At 43.9% G+C, this 12,066-nt stretch overlaps 1 protein-coding gene across 1 annotated transcript in view; it reads right to left on the reverse strand.

The window, feature by feature from the left end:
* CEMIP2 (cell migration inducing hyaluronidase 2) overlaps positions 1 to 12,066 on the reverse strand; it is a 473,131-nt gene that overhangs the window by 47,993 nt on the left and 413,072 nt on the right. The window contains exon 21 of the mRNA XM_069625802.1: positions 3,021 to 3,122. Within this exon, the coding sequence (XP_069481903.1) occupies positions 3,021 to 3,122 (102 nt within the window). The remainder of the gene's footprint in view (positions 1 to 3,020; positions 3,123 to 12,066) is intronic.

The following is a 12,066-nucleotide window of genomic DNA, read 5'->3' on the forward strand; positions in this document are numbered from 1 at the left end:
AACCGACGAGGATCCGACAGGCGATATTCTGTCTTCTTTTGTGCTTGTGAAAAGGTGCCAAATCCAGAGAGCCGCATCCAGCCATGAGGAAACTCTTGCCTGGAGCCTTCTACTGCTATCCCAGCTGTAAATGTCCTTCCAAAGTCCTGTCTTCTGGCTTCTTGACAAAGGAATCCATCAACTGGGTTTTTGGCTGCATATCCTGAAGTCTTCCTACTGCACCTCTTCTTCTGTGCTGAAGTACTGTGTTGGCTGGGGTATTTTACCTACCTTAAGCCTTTGGGATTTCTGTATAGCTTTGCGGTGTTTCTGTGATTGGGAGGCTGCTCAACCAGTTCACCCAGGCCCACCGCAGAATCTTTCTATGGTGTTCCTAGACGTTCCTGGACCCTCAACTAACTTTAAAGTAAAGGTACTTACTTGTTTGAACAGTCTTCCTCTGGAACTTTGACTTTGCCTGCAACGCAACCCGATCTCACCCTGCCTACAGAACCACTAGGGCCCCTCTACTGCCTCGGAGTGAACACATGCTATAGAATAAGGGAAGGACTACATAAGTAAAGGGTTCTGCCTTGAAAACAATAACAAGTGTTAAAAAGTTACTTGTAAAATAAGTTGGTTGGTAACTAACTCTGAGAGTGAACAGTTACAAAAGTTACTACTTACGTTAGAAATGTGTTGCCAGTCTGAAAAGTATATGTAACATCTTTCTTTCCTTAGAAACTCTTTCGCCATTCTAACAGACAGTCGATGTAAGGTTTTAGTACTCACCTGTCATTTGGATGTGCCTCTTCCCAAAGTAATGCTGTTGGTTCCACTTTACTATTACTGTTAGCATAAATCTAGGAGTGTCCCCAACTGTGTCTTGCTTCCCCTGACTTGCTGTTAGCCTGACCAGAATAAGTCTGCCTTAGGTTTTACCTACCTAGAATAACTGAGTCATTCATAAAGTGTAACATTGGGTTTTGCTTTACCTGGTGTGTTTTAGACCGACACAAAACGAGTCTTGGGTTTACAAATGCCTTAAAGTTGCTGAAAACTCCTTAGAAAAAAGTGTATAGGTGTTACTTAACTTGAGTTTGCTGTGTGTCATCCTAAAATAAGTTACAAGAGTTATTGCTTATCTCAATCTGTGTTTCACTGATCTCAAAGAGCACCTCTAATAGCATATTACACTCCTAGGTTTTACTCACCTTGTATAACTGTTTTATCACAAATGTAGTTATAGGTTCTTACTGTTCCTGGAATAAGCATCTTAATATTCTGAAAAGCATATTGTCCAGTTTTTTTTAAATTATTTATTTGCATTTTTAAAGCGCTCACCTAGCCCGGGGACATCGAGACGCTATTACATGAAATATTTTTTTGTCTTAGTCACGTATTTTTAACGCGCTTATTAACCAGGGGTTTCTAAGCGCGGACCCGAGGATCGAACCTGTGTTGTTTCGTGTCGTCTTGTTTCCAAGGCGAGCACGTTGCCACTGAGCTATCCTCCAGGACATGTTGATTTACTGTGGGATTTCCTTGCTGAGCGTCACAGTACAACTGCTAGGGAGTACTACCCTTGTATTACTGTAAAGTAATCTGAAAGTAATTCATGGTTTTACTCCCCAAGAATAGGTGTGCCCTATACTGAATGTGTATACAAAGGTCTGACTTAACTAGAATTACTGTTCCGTGTTCCAAATAAGGTCTGTGCTTTGATCTGTGTATTTAAAGAATGGGGTTGTGTTTTTAGAATGTATTTGTATGCTTTATGATAGTACTTATTTACCCAATAATCTCTTGGTCTGCTTGTACATAAAACAAACCCTTTATTTTTACAATACATAGTGTGTCAGTGTTTCTTTGGACCATATGCATAATAACATTTCTCTGTACTGATTATATAACCCTCCCTCCCAAAATAAGCCAGCCTGCTCGGTCTACGCTACCCCGAACTCGTGGTACAGCCTTATATTAAGAGTGGAGTCTTGTACTGCCTCAGTTAAATGTGTTTACTAAGCCCTTAGTTGGACTTTAGAAAAACTGTCCTAACACTTACCAGTCCCAGATTCTACAAAAGTAGGCATGGAGGATATGCCAATGTTTCAAAGTCTATTTAGTCTACCACTGGGCAAAGACATATAATGTGCACATGGGGACGGGGAGAAAGGAGGTGCTGGTGTGGAGTAAGGAGGCGGGCATTGAGAGGGTACCCCATAGTAAAAAATAGCCACATTCACATCTAACAAATGTACTTGACCAAAAGGCAGATTATCAAAAATAGTCTGTCAAACAACATAGAACTGGTTCAGAGGTCAAACATTTAGGGTAAAAGCATGAAAGCTATGGACTATCCTCCCAGGCTGAATCAGATAAATATCGACAATATACCGATCTTCGGCAAGTCATTAAACACCTTTTTATTTTTAGCTCTAGATGGTGCTTGTCTTCAACTAACTGCAGTAACCTCCTTATTTGCCTACAACTGGCACGTGCCTTGCTTCCTAAGCACATCCCTTCTCTGTAGAGCCAGGATGCTACCCAGTGATTACATCAGGGTTCATATAACTACCTACAACTTCCAACATTATAAAATTGCCAACGTTTAGATTAGCCATAGGGGAAAAGTAATTCCCACTATAAACTCCCTAATATCTGGCAAACAAATTGATGTGCTTGACAAGGCAGTGTACAGCTGAACCTTGAGAGAATGTCTAAAGACCTACCTGTTCAAGAAAGCACAATCAGCATTCTCAGGTTTGGTTTGTGGTACAGATTTTTGCAGTTTATTTTTTTATTGCGGGGGTGTGCAATAAGACCAGAACATTTTTGTACGTCTGAGCTTGTATTTGTTTTGTACAACGTGTATCTATCTGTTTCTCGAAACAAGATATTGTTCTTTATACAGGTAATAAAACGGAAAAAACTAAATTATAGGGGCTGAGGTGCTGCAAGAGTGAATGGACGAAATCAGGCAATGCATTCTTTCGACATATTTTCAAGCTATAAAGAAAATGCAAAAAACTATTACTTACTGAGATAAAAGACTCCCGTCTTCCTTGCTCGAGCTCCGCCTTACTCAGAGATTGAAGCTGTACAATGAGGTAGGTTTTGTGAGGGTCACTGGTAAAAGCCATCTGTGTGTCAAAATACAAAATATGTAACATATTAAATCACAGTAATCAACAAAAAGTAAATGCATTCTAATTCGTAAACAATGCATTGGTAGGTACTCTCGTTGCATGCAGGCAATCTTAGAAACGTGTCACTTTCACAAGCATGCTTAGGCATGACGTCAATGTACACAAATCCAAGAAAAACCTATTGCAATCTCCTCACACAGAAAGAACATGAAACATTATGGCTGCTGCATAACAAGCATCAAATTAAACCTGGTACAAGGGTGGCGGGAACTTTAAACACTGTCACGCAGACTATAAATGAGATGAGAAAACTATTGGTTACTATTGTTCTTTTTTAACGCACTTGACACCGGAGACCAGATTCTAAGCATGAGAGCATGATTCGAACATGTGTTGCTATGCGTGGTCTTGCTTCCAAGACAAACGTGTTGCCCATGAGCTATCCCCCCGGCCCAATAACTATCTGTAGAGAGTGGCTACAAAATAGAAATGCATATTATAAATATGGTACTCCAGAACCATTGGACATCTGAGAAATGATAAGAACTCCTATCGCCCGATAACTCAAAATAACCCAACATTAATACTCAGCAGAAAATCGTGATGATTCATGTGATGTCACTTCTCCACAAGGGGGAGCCATTCCTGGAGAGGCTAGTGAGGTGATGCCGCTACACGATAAGACCACCTACGGGTGGTAAAAAGCAGGAGGACCTCACAGGGAGAGACCCCTCCCTATGGGGACAAGGACTCCTGTTCCATGATGGAACTCCCTATGCCTCTTGCCCTAAAAACGATGAAGCTCTTATTGCTGTCAAGGTTCAGGCTGACAGCAATACTGTTTGCTATTGTGATACTCCTTCTCTTCCTGTAAGATTAGATGCCAACAATATGAACCTTCAGTCTAAACAGTATTTGTATAATGAAGGTACTGAGAAGAAGAAGATTTTTCAATGAGTCATGCAGAACACTCACGTGAAATATACTCAGACGAGATGGCCCCTAGGAGGCAAGAGGAGTACTACACAATGTAGTCAGACAATGGACAACTCTCCGCTGGGGAGGTCCCAGCTCAACAAGACAAAAAGCAAAGAAGGACTTGGTACAGCAAGCAACAGGTGTGAAGCCTGGTCAGCCCGGGAGAGAAGATGTGACGTTGAAAGAGCAACCCAGACGCTGCAAAGACACTATCCGCACACCAGCCAAGTCTTCCATGGCCGAGAGAGAGGCAACCGAACTGGAAGCTGGAATCCAGGAGACAGTAGCGTGACCTTGAGGAGGTGGACCCAATGGTCACACAACTACACTGATACTGCTCGCCTGAAATGCCCACAGACACTATGCGGAACTGCAGAGAGAGAAGAGCGTTGGCTGGGAATGTAGAAGCTGAGCACCCCAGGAAGAACCAGTGATGTGCTTCGACCAAAAATAAGATATTGGGAGCTCCAGGAGACCCGGTATACGACTGGGGGCATATGAAGAAAGCCTTGGGTGTGATCTCCCTCATTTCAGTAAACACACTGAGAACAACAATTGGGAACAAAGCTTCTGGAGGGATCTCCCTCATCTCAGTAATTGCACTGAGAAGAACTGAACCAATCCTCGGGAGTGAGCTCCCTTATATTACAGATTATATTTTGGATAAGAATTGTGAAGAAAGCCTTCTGAGTGATCTCCCCCGTCCCAGTATTTGTAATAATAATAACAGTTGGAAAGAATGCCTGGGAAGGAACCTCCATGATCTCAATGGTTACAATAGGAAACAAGGTAAATAGAATCTCGATAGCAGTATCCCTCGTCTCAAAAAGAGGGGCAAGAGTTTTAATATCAGAAGGAAAACAAAAAGCATGATACATTCAAGAGAGCCCTCAGAGAAGCCTGGCGGACGCAGAAGGGCTCATAAGAACTATTGTGAAAAACAACCAGAAGAGCACCGAGTCACAAAACCAGGAAAAGGAAGTCATTCTCCTGGGTTGCAATTGTTGAATCAGAAGCTAAAGTTAAAGTTTGTAAAAGACTATCAAGAGGAGGTTGGACTTCTTGAGCCAGAAGAAGGGAGTCATTCTCCTGGCATTTTCTGTTCAAGACTTACTAAACTAAAATAAAGACTCTTGGATACTGACCTAGGGCTGATCCTTACTGAACCAGGAGAAGGGAGTCATTCTCCTGGTATAAGCTAGGTTTCTTTCTGTTGATTTGTTGTAGGGCTAGAGTAGAGATCGTACAGATCTTTGAACAGAGGACAGATATTCATTTTGACGTCCACCCTGACGAACACCCCAGACCACCCTCTAGAATTAGGGAAAGGTAGGTATTTTCTTCTTTCTTTGAATAAAAATATATACTTAAATGCCAGTTCGGTCTCCGACTCTTCACTCGAGCACGCCACACGATCCACTAGACTGGCAAATATTTTCAGCCATACAATACCTCTGTCAACCATAGCCCTTTTTTGTTGCAGGCTTTTAAACATATTTGAACAAAAGAGTTCCCACATGCAGGTAATATTACAGACTTTATAAATAAGATCCAATCTGTTTAAATGTGAGGCAATGTCCTCTGTTGCAATGGCTCTCCATAGTTTATGGAGCAGCACACTGCACAATCCTGAGCATAATGCAATGATTTCTTGTTGCATTTGTTGGAAATACTACAAAACAGATTTTATAATTGAATACACTTACTATTTAGAATTGCAAGGCACTGCTATGGGTGGGCAGAGTTGTGCCGAAATATGCTAAACATTTAATGAATGACCATAAGACTTGCCAATAGTATGTGTCGACTGTGTATCAAACATTGAATGTGCTATATTGACAATGCATTTCGGATCATGCATTGAAATGAGGCGCAATTGCTTGACTGCTAAGTTTCTTATGGAAAAATGGATCACATTGAAAATAATCTCATTGTAAACAAAAAAAATTAACAAAAATAAAAACAGAGTAAGGGGTTTAAGGTGTACATGTGTGGCGGAGGAAAGTGGCAGTTGAAGACATGTTGGAGAACTCACCATAAATGCAAAGGGGTTGGTATAAACAAAACAAACAAAAAAATTACAAACATTAGTAAAAGCCAGTCTCATGAAATGTATAGATCTCATTAACGACCATCGAAGTTCATTTTACTCCCATATCACTCAGTGAGTTTCAGCTCACGGTAGTACATTACTTGTTGACCTATTAGCGATTAAACAGATTAAGATACAGACCAGCCTTTTCTGTAAATCCAAGATAAGAAAACTATACAGTTAACAAGTATTCCTAGCCACAGTAACTTAGTACCTACTCAACTTTCATGTGGGCCGCAATGAATTCAAAAGGAGACTAATTTGACAAATCCATATCAAAGATGAAATGTTCACACAGTGGCTATCAGTCATCCAGGAGTGTAAAGAGAAGGTCCTTAAGACTACAGAGAACAGGCACATAGCCACATAAAACAATGTAACATACTATTGTTAACCACATACAAATGTGCATTATATAAAAGGCAGAGTATGCTCCAACCCCCCCCCCCGCCCACAGCCCCCACCTCCCTCTGTTCACATACTACATTCACATACCAAAGTGGTTACCCAAGAGAGCACACTGATTATGGGTGATCGTAAAGACAAGTTTACATGGAAACCACGTGTTATCTCCACAAAGACCGACACATGCCACAGCAACTGTCTACACTGCAACAACAGGACTGTAGGGGATACATTTACTAGTCCATCAAGTACATCAAAAATTACATCAACTGTTATAATCACTTTGTCTTTTTTAGGATTACCTGTCCATGCAGTCTTTCGTGTTGCCAAAATAAATGGAAAAGTACAAAACAAGAATTCATTATCAGATTAGTAAAAAGTGTGAAGATCAACCTATTATGCAACCTCCTCCTACTCGCGCACTCCCAGGGAAGACATTTCTTTTTACAGCTTTCCCACCTACAATGGGATCGCCAGCCTATCCGAGGACCACCCGGACACGATTCTTTCTTCTTTTATTTTAAATGGTATATGGATATGGATAATTCTACTCTTGAATTCCAGGTAGATGGATTTCTGCTTGTTCTATAAACCCAACATAATATTGATGGGGTTTGGTAAATATGCCCCAAAGCTACAATAACAACAAGGATGCCAACCTGTACACACTGATTGCCAATTAAGGGAAAACGCGTATATGCTTGGTTCCTACATCCTTGAGAGTGGTCAGTCTTGTGTGGACAAAGCGATTCATAAAAATATGCATGTGTGTGAATGAATATATATATACTCTACTACTACTACATTTTGTCAGCTATTAATGTGCTCTGGTCCTTCTTTCCTTCACGTGACCAAGCGCTCAGTTGAGCGTGAAACGCGTTGTGTGCGGGTCGTGCTCACTGGCGTCCTGCCTCTGTGGTTGCTGCTGCCTTTCCGGCCGTGTTTTTTAATCTGTGTTTTTTTGTATTCTACATTAAATTCCTGACCTATTCTCTGCTATGAGCTGGGCTATTTTTACCCATATTGGTTTTCCATTTGGCCCGCGGAGAGTGCGGTTCCCCTTCTCCTCTATATATATATATATATATATATATATATATATATATATATATATATATATATATATGTTACATTACTCACCGTAATCGTGTTTCTAATGCTTGTATCTGCTTAGATTCACATGCTGTGCATAGGCCGACATCTAGTGGAAGCTGCGGAGTATTACAGTTTGTTTTTCGAAACTCGAAAATGGGCGTCGACACATTTTGTATTTTTTCTGACATGAGGTAGCATGAGGAGAAGCGGGAGTACAGATAATCCAAGCAGATAGAAAGAAAGGTAAGACTACAAGCATCCATGCACCTTCTCTCAGAGGGGAGGAAGGGTGGGTCGCATGTGAATCTAAGCAGATACAAGCATCAGAAATACGATTACAGTGAGTAATGTATACCTTCTGAGGCTTGTGGAATCTGCTTAGATCACATGCTGTGCATAGATTAGCGAACAGTACCTAAAGAAGGAGGTGGGATGTGAGAAGGGTCATGAGCAAATAAATGTCTTAGAACCGCTTGTCCCACTTGGGCATCTGTCTTGGAATGGGTGTCAATGCAATAGTGCTGAGTAAAAGTGTGAATAGGTATATTTGCAATGAAATGTAGAGTGGCCCCAATGCCTCTTGTAGAGTGGGCTCTTGGCGTAAAAAAGGCAGAGTCTTTTCAGAAAGGGAGTAACACAGCTGGATACAGTTAATAATCCACTTAGAGGCGCGATCCCCCTCTCTGCCTGTAGCAACGGAGACAAACAGTTGGTCTGTTTTCCTTAGCGGTCTGGTCTTGTTTACATAGTAGAGGACCGCCCTACACACATCTAGGGTGTGTAGTTTCACCTCAGCCGAGCTCTGTGGGTCTTGGAAGAAAGCCGGAATCTCGATGGACTGGTTCACGTGGAATTTAGAAATAAACTTAGGTGAGAACCTAGGGTGTGTGCGTAAAACCAGTTTATCTTTATGAACTGTAAAGAAGGGATCTTGCACTGACAGAGCCTGAATTTCACTGACCCTTCTTATAGATGTAATAGCTACTAAGAAGGCAGTTTTATAAGTCAGGTGTTTGAGACTGCTTTTATGCATGGGCTCGAAAGGGGGGGCCCATGAGCTTAGATAGCACCACATTAAGGTCCCATCCTGGTGGTGGGTTTGAAATAGGAGGGTGAAGTCTTTTTACTCCTTCCATGAAGGCTTTAACTACTGGTACTTTCCACCAAGACACCTTGTTATGGGAGGTGGTGTATGCTGACAGAGATGCCAGGTGTACCTTTAGTGAGTTAAAAACCAGTCTTGCATCCAGCAGGTGGAGCATGTATGTGACAATAGTTGAAGGAGTGCAATCGACTGGGTTGATTTGCTTATTTTGGCACCAGATAGCGAATCGCTTCCATTTGTCAAAGTAGCAGTGCCTCGTGTTTGGCTTCCTAGATTCTTTTAGGATGTCCATACATCTCTGTGGTAAATTGAGATGTCCAAACTCTATGACCTCAGGAGCCATGCTGCCAGGTGCAATGAGTTGGGTTGAGGATGCACCTTGTGCCCTTGGTGCTGGGACAGTAGGTTGTACCAGCTTGGGAGCCAGATGGATTTGCACACTGCTAGTCTGCGTAGGTGTGGGAACCACGGTTGTCTGGCCCACATGGGAGCAACTAGGATGAGCGTCATTGATTCTCCGCTCATCTTGTTGACCACCTTCCTGATGAGGGGAGTTGGTGGAAAAGCATACGCAAACATCCCTGACCAGTTCATCCACAGAGTGTTCCCCTGGGAGTCTGGTTGGGGGAACCTGGATGCAAATCCTGGGCATTGTCTGTTTTCGCTTGTGGCTAACAGGTCTATAGTGGGGGAACCCCACTGAGAGAAGATATGTTCTACGATTTCTCTGTGTAGAAACCATTCGTGTTCCTCTGGAAGGGAGTCTCTGCTCAAAGCATCCGCCAGAGAATTGAGGTCCCCTGGAACATGTTGAGATGACAGGAAGATGTTCCGTCTGAGTGCCCACATCCAAATTTTCTGGGCAAGCTTGGACAGATTTGGCGAACAAGTCCCCCCTTGCTTGTTCAGGTAGAACATGGCTGTAGTGCTGTCCATCCGGATCTGCACTGACAGATTCCGCAGGTAGGGCTCGAACGCTTGAAGCGCTCTGAATACTGCCAGAGGATCTAGTAGGTTGATATGATTCCTGGCCACTGAGTGAGACCAGAGACCCTGAGCTGTGTGGTGGAGATAGTGAGCTCCCCACCCTGTCAGGCATGCATCGGTTGTGACTACCGCCTGTATCTCCGGATCGTAAAAGGGTTTCCCCTTGGACAGATATTTCTTTTGTCCACCAGTGGAGGCTTTGTACAAGTGTTGGCGAAATGACCACTAGATCTTCCCACTGACCACTTGCCTGAGACCACTGTTTCGCCAACCATTCCTGCATGGGACACATGCGCAGGCGCGCATGGGGGACCAGGTAAATACATGACGCCATCATGCCCAGCAAACGGATTGCTTTGCGTACCGTTATCTGGCGACCGGCCGGATAATGCAGAATTTGCAGTAGTATATTCAGAATTCTTTCCTCGGATGGAAAGGTCAACCCCTCTTGGGTGTCTAGGATAGCTCCTAGGAATTGTTTGGAGGTGCTTGGCACCAGACATGACTTCTTCTCGTTTATTGAGAAACCCAATTCGAAGAGGAGGTCGATCGTCCTTTGAATGTTTGTTCTGCAAATTACTGGGGTCTCCCCGTGATGAGCCAGTCGTCCAGGTAAGGGTACACCGGGATTGCCTCCCTGCGTAGGTGTGCTGCCGCCACCACCAGTACCTTGGTGAATACCCTTGGAGCTGAAGCTATCCCGAAGGGCAGTACCTTGAACTGGTAGTGCCGACTGTCCACCTTGAAGCGCAAGTACTTTCTGTGCGCTGGGAACATGGAAATATGAAAATAGGCATTTTTCATGTCCAATGTTGCCATGTAAGCCCCCTTTTTTAGGAGGGGGATTACCTCTTGGAGAGGAGTCATGCGAAATTTTTGGGGCTTGACATACTTGTTTGCAGGCCGTAAGTCCAATACTTGGCGCATTGTCAAATCTTTTTTTGGCACAAGGAAGTAAGTTGAATAAATACCCTCGTTTACCTGGTGTCCCGGGACGTGTTCTATCGCGTCCTTTGCTAGCAGATTGACGATGTCCTCGAGGAGGATCTTCTGGTGGTCCAAAGAATGTATTTTCTGTCATGGAGGATGGTTCCGGGGACGCTCTAACAGTTCTATGCAGTACCCTGCGGATACTGTGGACAGCACCCATCTGTCTAATGTGATCCCTTCCCAAGCTTGGGTGAAGTTGGAAATGCGTCCCCCTACTGGGGTTGCGTGAGAAGGGACGCTGAACGGAGCGTCACTGTTTTGGTGGAGGCGTGCCGCCGCCTCTACTGGGGCTGCCTCTACCTTTACCACATCCTCTTTTATTACCCCTGCCATAACCCTGGGTAGACTGCTGGTTGTTCTTGTTCCATGGTGTACCCTGCCCCTGGGAATAGTTAGATCCTCTCTGGGAATTTTGTCCATGTGGGCGACGAAAATTGCCATTCCCTCTTTGATTAGGGGGTTTATTCGTTAGTTGGCCTAGGGATTTGAGTGTCTCATACTCATCCATGGCATTTTTTAACACGTCCTGAACCGCCTTACCAATCAGATCCGGCTCCACCGGTTTATCTAACAATGATGCTTGGGTTTCAGCCTTGAATCCAGACTGCCGTAACCAAGCGTGTCTCTTGATAACAGTCCCTTCTGCTATCAATCTGCCGGCGTTATCCGCGGCATCAAAGGTTGCTTTTAAAATGCAACCGGACACGGCTCTTTCCTCTGCGGAAACTCGTGCCAATTGGCTCTTTAAGGGTTCTGGGGCGGAGTATATGAGTGCCGCGACTTCTTCCCACTGGTGGCAGTTGTAACTGGCCAACAGGGTGGTGGAGTTGGCAATCCTTGCCTGGTAGGCAGAAGTGGAGGCTACTTTCCTGCCCAACCCATATAGTTTCTTGCTCTCCTTGTCGGGAGGAGCCTCGGACGATGACAAGGGTGTTCCTGCCCTCTTACGGGTGTTTGTAACTACCAGGGAGTCCGGCTTCAGATGCCCCCTTATGTATAGTGGGTCTGATTGGGCTGCCCTGAAAAGTTTCTCAATCCTTGGGTTCACTGCCCTGGTGAGGTTGGGATTTACGAGTGAAGGGTCTATTCTTCTCTGAAAAGACTTAAGGATAGGGATGGCCTGCGCAACAGGCCTCCTTTCTCCTACTAACTCCTCCGCGAAGTCTCTCTCTTCCTGAACACCCTGGGTGACAATGTGGAAGTGTTCTACCGCTCGGGACAGAACTTCATTCAGGAGAGGTTGATTGTCGACAGGGGAGTCGGTAATCGGGGGTTCTTTCTCTACC

The sequence above is a fragment of the Ambystoma mexicanum genome, chromosome 6p, assembly GCF_040938575.1.
Source record: "Ambystoma mexicanum isolate Mex_15411 chromosome 6p, UKY_AmexF1_1, whole genome shotgun sequence".
NCBI classification, from domain to species: Eukaryota; Metazoa; Chordata; class Amphibia; order Caudata; family Ambystomatidae; genus Ambystoma; species Ambystoma mexicanum.